The 13,613-nt window shown below is 42.6% G+C and overlaps 1 protein-coding gene across 4 annotated transcripts in view; it reads left to right on the top strand.

Moving 5' to 3' along the window:
- The window catches only part of LOC101843798 (NEDD4 binding protein 2 like 2), a 57,835-nt gene extending 45,437 nt beyond the window's left edge, over positions 1 to 12,398 (top strand). For 3 of the 4 annotated variants that reach the window (XM_040751426.1, XM_040751428.1, XM_040751429.1), the window contains 3 exons: positions 6,272 to 7,960; positions 9,886 to 9,927; positions 11,978 to 12,398. In XM_040751426.1, coding sequence (XP_040607360.1) covers positions 6,272 to 7,960; positions 9,886 to 9,913 — 1,717 coding nt within the window. In that variant the 3' untranslated portion in view covers positions 9,914 to 9,927; positions 11,978 to 12,398. The remainder of the gene's footprint in view (positions 1 to 6,271; positions 7,961 to 9,885; positions 9,928 to 11,977) is intronic. The other variant, XM_040751427.1, reaches the window with a different exon arrangement.
- Positions 12,399 to 13,613: the final 1,215 nt, after the last annotated feature.

The following is a 13,613-nucleotide window of genomic DNA, read 5'->3' as shown; positions in this document are numbered from 1 at the left end:
CCCTAGGAAGTCTACTAAGTCTGTCCCATCATCTCGTCGAGACAGGACCAAGACACCTCCCCACCCCCACACCCCTGTGTCTAGGCTGAGCAAGGTATCTCTCCATATAGAATGGGCTCCACTAAGTCAGTTTGATCTTTGGCCCACTGCCTGTGGCCTCATTTGTTTCGTCACACCATTGTCACCCATATTAAGGGAGTCTAGTTCGGTCTTATGCAACCATTTTGTGTGATCCTGTTGTTTCCCCTTTTCACTTTTAAGCTATGCCTGCCTTCTATGCCTTGCCAGGAATCTCTGGTTTATATTGATACAAAAAAAGGAAGATGAACCCACAGACATTTTCAAGGCAGTATGAGGGCATGAAAACAGGGTTTTATGACTTCTGAAACAAATTTTATGGTGATCCTGCCCACAACTAATTTAACAACTGCTTTAGTACCTCATCTTTAGGAAAATAAACCACATCATTATCCTAACCGTTATGACTGATGTAGACAGATCTGTGGATAAACGCATTGACTCCTTGTAAACACACAGTTCCAAACACTAGGAGCTAAAAGATAGTTATTACTGAAAGCAGCCATCTGGCTGAGAACATTCAGGGTGCCATTGTTATCTGTCAATGTCATATAGAAGAAAAGGAAAGATTGAGTCATCTGTCCTATGTTAAATGGATGCCATTGAAGAGCACCTGCATTAGATTCCTGCAAGAAGGAAACATTACCCCCATTTAATAAAGGAAACACATTTACATGTGATCTTGTCTGCTAGCAGATTATTGAGCCAGTGTCCAGGCTGACCTGGACTGTATCCCAACTGTAGTCATTATACATTAGAGTTTTCCTATCTGCATGTGCTTTGATCTCTGATTGGAACAAACACTCACTGGAGACGCTGGTGTATAGGGTTCTGCAGGAGGAAATGGCACATCTGCCTTTCCCCTGGTTATTTTTTCTTGTGGAATCATTACTTACCATGCCCCTTATTTTTATTCTCCCTTTCCCTGCTTTCCTCCATAGTCAGTTTGGGCTTCATCTGGATACTCTTTGGTCAGGTTAGCTCTCCTCTGAGAAGCACCCCTCCTAGTTCTTAAAAAGTACATTGTGCTCCTGCCCACGAACTTGGGTTCTGAGCCATCGTCTAGTCTTACTCATCACAGATGTATTTACCTTGCTTATTTCTTGTTTCTTCCTTCCTTTCAAGGCTTCAGTCTGTGGCGTTAGCTCTCCCAACTTCCTGCTTATGACTCACTTTTGCTTAGTGATGCTTTTCTTTCCTAACAGGGCCATTCATCCTTAAGTGAATCAGCACAAGTGAGGTCAGGTTTACACAGCTCTGATGAGCCTCTTGCACTGTATAGATTCATGTTCCTGATGAAAATGCATCTACTGATCAGCTATGTCAGAAGAGTGCCTTGCAACGGAAGTCACCATCACCACCACCACATCTCTTAACTCACAGGAGCCTCACAGGGTTGCCGGCTTATGAGTGTTTTCTAGAAGGCCTGACTCACTAGAAAAAGGACAGTAATTCCAAACAGCATCAGTGGATGTTGCAGCTCATACCTCTCAACCTGGCACCTGGGATGCTGAGGCAAGTGTTATTACTGAGAATTTGAGGCTAGCCTGGGCCACACAGCATGCCCTGTCACTGTGTCTAAAGTGTCATTGATGAAGAATTGGTACACATCTCTGTCACACTTCTTTGATCCTCACATACCTTGTACCACATTCTGTGTTCATCCAAATTCAAATCCTTACAGAACCCTCTGATGACCTCATAGTAAAATGCTTTAATACATGACCCGATGTTTCAGATTTAGAGTTAGGTTTTGTTTGCCTGTTGTTTTAGAACAGCCTCCTTCTGTGGACATTTTTCCACAGGCATGGTGACTTATCATCATCAGTCACATCCTCAGTTTATTCAGAATGAAACCCACGAAGGACCCTGTGAGTGTAGGCATGTATTCTACCACCAGCCACATCCACAGCTATTTCCATATACCATTTATTTTCTTTAAAAACTAGTTGTCCTACATAGGGTTACTATTGCTTCGATAAAACACCATGATCAAAGCAACATGAGGAGGAAAGGGTTTATTTGGGTCATTCCCATATCACTGTTCATCATTAAGGAAGTCAGGCAGAACTCAAACAAGGCAGGAACCTGGAGGCAGGAGCTAATGTGGAGGCCATGGAAGGGTACTGCTCACTGGCTTGCTTCTCGTGGCTTGTTTAGCCTTCTTCCTTGTAGAACCTAGGATAGCCAGCCCAGGGATGGCACCACACACAATGGGCTGGGCTCTCCACCATCAACCACTAATTAAGAAAATGCCCTTATGGAGGCTGTGATAGTTTGAATGTAATTGGCCCCCATAAGCACATAGGGCACTATAGGAGGTGTGGCTTTGTTGGAGTAGGTGTGGCCATGGAGGAAGTATATCACTTTTTTGAGGTCTCTTTTACTCAAGCTTCCTTCAGTGTGACACAGAGACCATTTCCTGTTGCCTGCAAGCCAAGATATAGGATACTCGGCTACTTCTCCAGCACTATATCTGCCTGAACACTGCCATGCTTGCCGCCATGATGATAATGGACTGAACCTCTGAACTGTTAGCTGTCTCCTCAATTAAATGTTTTCCTTTGCAAGTGTAGCTGTAGCTAGGCATGACAGTGCACACCTTCAGTCCCAGCACTAGGGAGGCAGAGACAGGCAGATCTCAGTGGATTCCAGGCCTATTTGGTCTACAAAGTGAAATTCCAGGATAGCCAGAGATGTTACACAGAGAAACAAACAAACAAATAAAAATTGCCATGGTCATGGTGTCTCTTCACACCAAAAGAAACTGTTTCTGAGACAGGGGTATTTTCTTTCTTTGGGGGGGGGCAGGGTTTCTCTGTGGCTTTGGAAGCTGTCCTGGAACTAGCTCTTGTAGATCAAACTGATCTCGAACTCACAGAGATCTTCCTGCCTATGTTTTCCAAGGGCTGGGACTAAAGGCGTGCATTTTCTTAATTGAGGTTCTCTTCTCTTAGATGACTCTATCTTGTGTCAAATTGACATAAAACGAGCCAGCAAAGTGATAATAGCTGTGTGCAGCACATGTCTTTAATCCCAGAACTCAGGAGGCAAAGGCATTTAGATTTCTATGAGTTCAAGGGTATCCTGTAGTACAATGTGAGTTCTGGGCTATCCAGTGCCACACAGTGAGACTCATAAAACCAAAAGCAGCGGCGGCAGCAACTTCAGAAACTGGTCCTGATGGCACATTTCCATAATCTCAACATTTGACAGGCTGGTGCAGAATCAAGAATTCAGAGAAACAAAGCTATGTGGTTCTAGGACACCTCAGGTATGGATTTAAAAGCTAGTGTTGTACTTTGAACTTAACTAGAATGCTTATTGGCTAGCTGATTGCAGTTCATAGAACTGAGCATAAGTAAGGTTGTTACCAAAGACAGCATCCTTTATGCAGTGTCTTTTGAACAGCTGTTTCTAGGCCCATTAGCTTTCCTTCCTGGTCTTTCCACACCAACACCTGGGAATACATGAGCAAGGGCAGCAACAATTAGGTGTAATGAACACAAGGTGTTCTTACATCCTGTCTCTGAAAGCAGCATAGAATACTGCTTGGTGACCAAAGGAGGTTTACAACCCATATTGGTGGGGGCAGTGAGATGGCTTAGTGGGTAAGGTACTTGCTTTGTAATCATGAGGACCTGAGTTTGAATCCCCTGTGCCTCTATAAGGAAGCAGAAAGCCAGACAGTGATGTGCCAGCATTGAGGAGGAAGAGACAGATAAATCCTGGGGCCTTGCTGGACATCCAGTCTACCCAAATTAGGAAACTTCAGGTCCAATGAGAGGCCTTGTCTCAAATACTTAGGTGATAAGTGATAGAGAGGACACAAACGTTGACTTCTGTTTTTCTGGGCACTCACAGGCCAGTGGGCCTGTGCAGAGAGAGAGAGAGAGATGGATGGGATAGGAAGGCTAGTTAAGTAGCTCATTGGCCAGTGGCCAATCTGGAAAGAACTGACTGTCGCCTTTTCCTTATCATCTTTTTACCCTTCCATGTTTCTCTCCTTACTTATTTTTCTATTGCTCTATCCTTGGCATTTCTCTCCTCTTTCTTTTGTTCTTTTCTTTCTCCTTCCTTTCTTTTTTTGTTTTTGTTTTGTTTTGTTTTTCGAGACAGGGTTTCTCTGTATTGCTTTGGAGGTTGTCCTGGAACTCGGTCTGTAGACCAGGCTGGCCTGAAACTCACAGAGATCCGCCTGCCTCTGTCTCCCGAGTGCTGGGATTTAAGGCATGCACCATCACCACCCAGCTTTCTTCCTTTCTTTTGTTTTGTTTTGTTTTGTTTTGTTTTGTTTTGTTTTGTGACAGGGTTTCTCTGTGTTGCCCTGGCTGTCCTGGAACATACTCTGTAGACCGGGCTGGACTCAAACTCAGAGATCCACCTGACTCTACCTCCCAACTGCTGGGATTAAAAGGGTGTGCTGCCACCACATGGTTTTACTTAATTATTTCCTGTGTGTGTTTTTCCTGTATCCAAGTATATGTGTTACATTAGTGCCTGCTGTCTTCAAAGGTCAGAAGAGGGCATTTGATCTCCTGAAACTGGAGTTACAGTTGGTTGTGAGCATTCTGGGAACCGAACCTGGATCTTCTGTGAGAGCAGTGCTCTTACCTAGTGAGCCCTCTCTTCAGTCCCATCAACTATTTCTATTGTTCTTCTAGTTGTTTTTTTTTTTTTTCGTGTGTTTTCATTGGTACCTTGTCTCTGACTCTGATCATTCTCTGTGGAAGGGGGGGAAACTAGTCTTTATGTGAAAAGGTAAAAAGTTCACTAAATCGTCGAAAATCACCAACTATTATCCTTAGCATCATCTCTCAGGAGTGTCACCCTTAGGACATGAGACATGTTGTCATTTGAGAACTGTGCAATTGAGTTACAGAAAAAATATCATACAGTAAAAAAATCTCATAATGATTTGAATAAGCTTACAGTTTTATGCTGGGCTACATTCATGACTATTCTGGGATGCATACAGTTCATGGGCTGCAGGTTGGATGTCCCCAGAAATGTCAAGTATTGTCTTCACTTATGAAGAGCCATGTGTAGATGGATTTTTTCTTTGGGCCATCAGCTCACAGAAAGCTACACAGAGACTTATTGTTAATTATGAGAGCTTGGCCTATAGCTTAGGCTTGTCCTACTAGTTTTTATAGCTTAATTACCCATTTATATTAATCTATCTTTTGCTTCGTGACTTTTTACCTCTCTTCCATCTTGCACTCTCTGTTTCCTCTCTGGCACCTAGATTCATTTCCTCTTCTTTTCTTTCCACCTTGAAGTCCCACCTATCCTCTCCTGCACAACTATTGGCCTTTCAGGTCTTTATTAAACCAATAAGAATGCACCTTGGCAAAGACACATCTTCATAACATACAAAAAGATTATTTCACAACAGCTATGCACTTCTAGTGTGAGTGATGAGAATTCTGTTTCTCTCTTGGATGTGATATCTTGTCACTGTGTATCATAGGTTGGTTCCTTTAAAATGTAAAATATTCTGTATACATGGAACACTTTCTTCAATATAAATACTAGGTTTTCATAAAGTTGTTGGCTTATGAGATGAGTGTGTGCATGTGAGTTTTAACTTCCTCAGTGTGTACTTATATTTAGTGTAGCGGATCTTAAGGTCTCATTAAAAGTGATTGTAAGGCATGCTGAGGCTGAAGTCTACAGGTCCTGAAGAATGAAGATTTGAATACAAGACCACAGCTAAACTTCTGAAGTTCACTGTCAGGATATGAAGGTTCATCCATGATCCTGAACAGACTGCTTACCACTGATGAGCATGTGGAAATCATAAAGTGATAATGCCACTATAAGAAGCCTTGCTGCCACTACCAGCAAGAGAGCTATGAGACATGCCAGGGGATCTACAACATGGAAATGACTCTAAAGATTAACTTCTTGATGTTAAAGGACTTGGCAGATCCATGGCTGGGTTGCTAAGGCATGTGGATAGAAGGCCCACATTAATTCTATGTCCAACTGTTTTCTTTATCCAACCACAATTTCTGTTATCTTTCTCTACAATAAACTCAATCACACATGAACAAGAAAAAAAAGTGATGTAAATACAGTACAAAGGATGCAGGCCCTTTTACTAATGAGTTTTACACAGTGATATTTTAGACTTTGCCAATTTTACATAAAAACTAAGTTATGCATTTTTTTGTTCTTTATATTTCAGAGAAAGAATTTTGAAGAAAAGTGTATACAGGCTTGACAAACCCAAACAGAAAAGAAACAGAAAAGGAAAGAAAGGGAACAACAGTTTTGGTAAGAACTCACCTGCAACCTTAGGCCACCTTGCACCAGGAAGTCAGGGCTTATCTCAGAGCAAAGGGGAAGGTTTTGAAGATACCATGGGAGAACCAGGACATCCCTTTACTGGTGGCCTACAGAAGGAAGCAGCAGATTGTATAAATGGCTATGAAGAGCAAAGTTGGCAAGACATAGAGATCTCAGACAGTTTCTATAACGTTGTGTCTACAGTTGCATGGGACCACACACCTAAGAACTGCTTCCCCAAGGAAGAGGAGGACCTGTTTCTAACTTTGTCATCAGTACCAAGTGAAAGTTCTGCCTCTTGTCACACAAGCATTGAACATCCTTCTTGTGTAGTAGTGAGGGATGGCTGCTTGGGCATGAGGGTGGAAAGGCACAGGAGAAATAGACCTAAGTCAGCTTTGGATACACAGGAAACCACATGTGTGTTTTTACAGAAGACAGAGGTGACAGATAAAAGTTGTCCAGATGAATTTGCTGTGCATCATCAAAGTGGAACCAGAACATCAGAGGAAATTTTATGGGAAGAAGGAGTTAAAAGTGATTGCTGGGCTTTTTTTACAGCTAGTTTGTCTGAAGAATTACAGAGCCAGCCATATTTTGGCAGTTGGCCCAAGGAACCTCATAAGTTTGTGTATGAACAGAGACCCAAGAAAGACAGATCTCGGAGACTGATCTGTCCTGATAGTGAGGAACAACTGCTTAAGTTGATTTCCACTTCTGAAGAAGTAGCAGGCTCAGGAAGTGGCCCAGAAATACCAGTGGAGAAGCAACTGAGAGATTTGTCACCTAAAGCTGAAATGGTAGATTTACCCAGAAACCTAGAGACAAATATCTCCAGTACTTGTGTCCCCCATCTGCACTCCCCAGAGAATCTCTTAGAGTCATCAAAGGATACCCAAGGGATGCAGGGGAGGATTTTTAATTTGCCACCAAACTTTAAGTTACTGGAAGAGACACCTATAAACCCCAAAGCAAAGGAAAAATGTGACCTCTTAACAGAAAATCATGGGATGAAATCTTTTTTGACAGGGGAAGATATTTTCAAAATAATCAATAAAGATGAGACAAAGCAAAAAGTGATGATCTTTGTGGGTCATCTGCCATGGTTTCACCTTGATCCCCTTCATGATTCTCCACGAAGTATTGTCCAGCAATCTTGTTCTTATCAACTGTTATTTAACAGAGTTAGGTGTGCTGTGTATTTTTATAAAAACCCTGTTCCTTCTCTCATGCTACATTATCTGTCTAGTTTTTGCATGCTGTCTTTTAACAACAAAAGAGCACTTTTGACATTCGAATCTCAGAAAAGCATGGATAGGACACTAAGCGATGGAGAGTTTGTTCCCTCAGATGTTCTAAGTGGCCAGCCTGCTGCTCTTTGCTCTTTGAGGATTTCCTCTGATACTCAGTTTTTAAGTGAGAGACTGGATGAAGAGCTGAAGACACGGGAAGACTGGGAGCCAGTGCAGTACTTACCAGCTGAGGACAGCCAGGATTTAATAAGCCTGGATCGTCAGTGCCGTGGGCCATTATCGAAAGAGCTTGCCCTTCACCCTGTCAAACATTTTGGATCCTCTGGAGTTCCAAAAAGGTAAATTGCTTTTATTTATGAAAAATAAAAGTCCATACGGGCATGGTGGTGCACATTTTTAATCCCAACACTCAAGACGCAGAAGCAGGCAGGTCTCTGAGTTCAAGGCCAGCCTGATCTACAAAGAGAGTTCCAAGAAAGCCAGGGCTGTTATACAGAGAAACCCTGTCCCCCCCAAAAACAAAAACAAAACAAAGAACCAAAAATACAGTTTAATTATGCAAATACTTTATGTCATGGGTTCTCTTCTGTGTTAGTGTCATCATGTAATGTTGATCTTAGGCATCACTGCAGCAGTGAAAGTGAGGATCCATAGTGAACAGTGTTTCACCTATCAAGCTGCCATTCCTTGCATCAAGTCTTTGTAAATGTCTGAGTTTTCCTGCTGGAGAGAGAGCACAGCAGTTAAAAGCACTTGCTGCTCTTACTGTGGACCCACTTTATGTTCCCAGCTCCCATATGATGACTCAACCATCTACTACTCCAGTTCTAAGGGATCTGATGCCCTCTTCTGGCCTCCATGGGTACTAGGCCTAGATGAAATATACATACACATTTTTGTTGTTGTTTAGTTAGTATCTATGTATGGGTGTTTTGTTTATATACCACAGAGCCAGAAGAGGACATCAGATTTCTGGGATAGGAGTTACAGTCAATTGTGAGCTGTCATGTGGGTGTTGTGAACTGAACCTGGGTTTTCTGCAAGAGCAACCAGTGTTCCTAACCACCAAGCCATCTCACTAGCCCCCTCACACACATTAAAAAAAAAAAAAACTCTGTATCCTTCTATTTAGTACATTTACATTCTTTGGCATGTGACCTCCAAAGTTTTCAAAGAAACTATCTCATTCATCAATAGTGCTAAGAGAAACTTGCATTGAATTCTCTAAGTATAGTGAAGGCTGTGTATTCTGCAGTGACCGTTTTGGGAGAGTCATTCATTCATTGAGTATATCCTGTGTCCAGCCCTAAGTTAGGTTAGATTCAGACCTGCTTACTGTGATCTTTTGGTCCACAGTGAACAGCATCACTGTTCTTGAGGGCTGCTCACTTTATACAGGTAGCTAATGGAGGACTGGCTTGGACTGTTACACAGTAGACTCTAAGAATAATGCATAGATGTTTTGGATTTTGTTTTTGAACTCATAGAAATCCACTCACAGAGATCCACCTGCCTCTGGTTGGACTAATGGTGTGTGCCACCACCTCCCAGCCTTGTTTTTTGTTTGTTTGTTTGTTTTTGTTAGTTAGGTTTTGTTTTGTTTTATTAATAATTATTTAAGTGAAAATAAAGGGGCCCCAGAGCACATTTTGGAATTAGGAGTAAAATTTAAGTTTAAAGATAAAATGTGGAACTGTTGCTTAAGGGTAGCAGGTATTTCTGACAAGCACATTTGTTTTGTGTCTGAAACCAAATGTACATTATTTTTTTGCTTGTTTGTTTTTGTTTTTCGAGACAGGGTTTCTCTGTGTGGCTTTGGAGCCTGTCCTGGAACTAGCTCTTGTAGACCAGGCTTGTCTCGAAATCACAGAGATCCCTTTGCCTCTACCTCCCCAGTGCTGGGATTAAAGGCATGAGCCACCAACGCCCGACCCAAATATACATTTTTATAGGATGCTTTTTTGTTGTGGAGATGAGGTCTTGCTATGTAGCCCTGTGGAGCCTCAGATTTGTAACAACATTCCTGCCCCAGTCTCTCATATGCTGGGATTATGTTCTTGGACCACCGTGCTCTGCTCATTGGTATATACTTACTTCTCTTCTTAGTCTTTGGGGAGGCCACATTGTCATTCATACACACACAGAGAGCAGAGCCTAACATGTCAGACTGACACTGCAATTGTGATGTTTCTTTTGACATTTGAGGAATGCCTGCACAGAAGAATTAATCGTTATTTTATGTATCTCAATTATCATTTCTAGAAAAGACAGAAGAATCTTGGCAATGAAAATCCCTTGAGCTGTAAGTACTTCTTGCCACAGAGACCCCCAATATGGTCAGAAGGAAATGGGTGTTGACATCGCCTGGTTGTAATAGCACAGATGTATTGCAGTTGAAGAGTTGTTACCATGGCAACCCAGTCTGTGCTATTGCGTGTTCAATGCTTCTCTTCAATTGCACATCTTTCTGTGAACTACAACAAAGCTTGGATTGTTGTTCCCAAGATTTAGTCCCCATTTCATTAGTTAGAATGTATTTCAGAGCATTCTGGCAACCGTGTGTGAGAGGTCCCCCCACCACACACCACTGGTAGGTGACCAGAGCTAGGAATTAGGCTGTAGGTTATGAGTAAATATTGTATATGAACAGATGCTTTAAGAAAAGAGGTGGCATAGATAGACACTTGTCATATGCTATACTTGATGCTGAGAGTGACAGTAAAACAAACACATCACACTTTCCCCGGAATCTGACATTATGAAGTAAATACATCTGCTGGGATTGTCAGTGTATACATGTCTGTGCTTGGTAAGAAAGGAATGTACATGTGTTGGGCATGTTTTCTCTCTTCATCTAACTCATTTCTAAGAGTAATCTGTGTTTGACTCTCAGTGAGAAATACGTGTGTACTCAATAGAAATGTTTTCCTTTTCACCTGCTCCCACTGAAAGACAACTGTGGATGCTTAGGAGGAATGTAGGAATTTGGAGAGACCTGTGGAGTAAGATAAGACTGCTAAGAGTCTGTGGGGACTCTGGAGAAAGGGACAAAACTTCCATTTTGTTCCGGATGTGTTGTGTTGCCTCATATTAGATATTGTTCTGGATACTGAGGGAAAGCAGTAAGACCCTTCCAGCCCTGCTGTGGTTTTCATGACAGAGTTGAAGCTAGGGAATGTTTTCCTTCACCGAAGTGTGGTAGCCTAACATGACACAGGAGGCACCTGTCCAAGTAGTGTTCAGTGAGCTTGGCTTTATTTTGCTGTGATGAATCTGAGTCTCTTCTCCATGCTGAGTGTGAATATTTTGTGTCCAGGACATGCTCTGTATGTACTTTATGTTTTTATGTCGCTCCTCCGCCCTGCTCTCCATGGCTCTGGCCTTCTCTCCAACAGCCTTATTCTAATTCTTTGGGGGGGGGTTCAAGACAGGGTTCCTCTGTGTAGACCAGGCTGGCCTTGAACTCAGATCCACTTGCCTCTGTTTCCTGAGTGCTGGGATTAAAGACATTTGTCACTACCACCCTGCTTGTTCTAATACTTAATCTCATCTCACTTGAACATTTCTGAGGTCCGTAGCAACATGAGCAACTACAGTTACTTTGAAAAAGAGCCTTCTGCTTTGGTTTGTCATAATGTACTGACAAATAGGTTTTAAAGGGCAAATAGAATTGTAGGAAGAGGCAATTATAAGGAGAACCTGCTGGACTGTATAAGTCCCAACGCTATGCCTGCCTGTTTCACATGACTCTACACTGGTCACCATGTGTGTTGTTAGATGCAGTCCTTTGTAGAGGCTGAGATAGGCCGAGGATGTATTCCATGTGCCTGTCCTGGAGCTGCCACCTGTGTGTGACCTGAAAAACTAATCTCCTCACAGCCTCAATTTCTTGAGTGTAAAAATAAGTTGAAATTATCACTTTCTAGTGGAGATTTTAAATGGGGATTAAATAAAATAATGTGTGCAAAGTACTTAGAATTGTGCCTGAGATGTAATAGGCTCTTAATAGCGGTTCATTTCTATTCTCTTGGCACCTCCTTGGGCAAAGCCCTCTGGCAAAATAGAATTCGTGTGATCTTGGGAGAGGAAAATATTGAACCGGAAACTTGCTTACAAATTTGCATAAATTCTTGTAATTATCATTAATAACTTTGTATTGTAAAGAGCTGTATCTCAGGGAGTGAGAACAGGAGGTAGGTGAAATGGGCAGAAGCAGGCAGAGGGACTGAAGGGACAGCACAGGTCCTAGATGCTACAAGAGTGGCATGAGCAGGGTAGAAAAGTGGACATGGGAGCTGACTCCTTCCCAGGGCATCCTGTCTGTCCCTGACTGGGTGTCTGCTTGTTTGCAGGCTCCATCTCTGCTTCCTGCCTGCTACAGGGGATCCTGATCACCCAGAAAAGCCAGGGTGCCCAGCGCTGACCCTCAGAGGGTCTCCCTGTGCATGCCCATGGGACAGCAGCAGGTGTGGATAATCACTCCAGTTGTTGCTCTTGATGAGTTGTATCAATAAACTGGTCAGCAAACAGTACCAGTTTGAACACTGCACTGCCTGATGCTAAGAGCTTTGTCACAACTTGATCTTGCAGAGGAAAATGAGACACAGAGAGCTCTTTAATTACTCCAAGATTGGGATGGTAGCCTGAATGCAAGTATTGGGCTGTGGCCACAACTCTAGAATTCTGAAATCCCAAAAGGCTTAAAATCCAAACGTCGTTTTGTTTATTCAGCCTGTAAAAATGGTAAGATATACAATAAAATATTTAACTTGGCCCTTCTTTTAGACACATTTATTTAAGTGTGTGCATGAGTGTATGTAAGTGCATAAAGGAGCTGTGCAAGCTGGAGAGGCATCAGATTGCTTGAACTGTAGTTACTGATGGTTGTGATCCACGGCGTAGATACTGGGAACCAAACTCAGGTCCTCTGCAAGAGCAATAAATGCTCAAAGCCTCTGAGCCTTCTCTCCAGCCCCACCTGCGCCATTCTTAAGTGTATTTTACTTTATTCATAACACTGCCACTGCAATGGCTGCCACCTCCAGGGCTGCTTTCAGTTTGGGAGACCCCACTGTCTTCACCCAACCGTATCTCCCTATCCAGGTCTTCACCCCAGCATCCACTTTTTGTTTCTGAATTAAGTGTGACATTAATTAGTCAATAAGTTTGACCTAAATAGACAGGACATGGACTTTATTTCTTATTTACTCACTTGGCATGTAGTCTTTATGTATTTATACATCTCTTTGCAGAAATGTGTGCTTTCATTACCATGCCCTTATTCCTGTACTGTGTAATTTCAACAAATAAATAAACATTTGATTAGTTCTCAGACTATCTGACCTCTAGCCATTTGCTTAGAGATCATGGTACCTACCATATAACTAGAGGTTTTGATTTAGTTGTACTTAAAACATACAAAAAAAGTTGTTTGAAGAAGTCTGAGTGATTGTCCACTTCCTCACTGTCCAACATGCAGACATTTGCTTAACCCCACTGCTTCCAGAAAAGGCCCTTCCTCTGCAGCCCACCTTTCTGACCTCCAAGGAATAGATACAGTGTGTGTGTGTGTGTGTGTGTGTGTGTGTGTGTGTGTGTGTGTGTGTGTGTGTTTCTGTTGCTGGGGGGTGGGAGGACTGGGGGCCTTCAGTGCCTAGCTACACCTCCAGCCCTCAGAGCCTGGGGGAGGGGAGGGAGGGAAGCACTCAGGGCCTTCTGTGCACGGCCATACCTCCAGCCCTCAGCTCTGTTTTGTAACTGGACTATGAACTCACCTTATCTAAGCTCCACCCACACCTTCCAGTGCCTGGCTATATGGGTTATGTGGATGAATTGTGCATTTTGGCTCTCTCTAATTTAGGGCACTCTTGATAAATCAATCAGCGTTTGACCTTTTGCTGTCTAATAGTTTCTGGAATCCTGTTTAAAGTGACAACTACTGAACAACTAGGGCCTCCAGAGAGACCCCAAAGCAGCTTCCTTTGCACT

The sequence above is a fragment of the Mesocricetus auratus genome, unplaced genomic scaffold (genome assembly GCF_017639785.1).
Source record: "Mesocricetus auratus isolate SY011 unplaced genomic scaffold, BCM_Maur_2.0 Super-Scaffold_100008, whole genome shotgun sequence".
Taxonomy (NCBI): domain Eukaryota; kingdom Metazoa; phylum Chordata; class Mammalia; order Rodentia; family Cricetidae; genus Mesocricetus; species Mesocricetus auratus.
The sequence above is the reverse complement of the archived record's forward strand: the minus strand, read 5'-3'. Positions and strand labels throughout refer to the sequence as shown.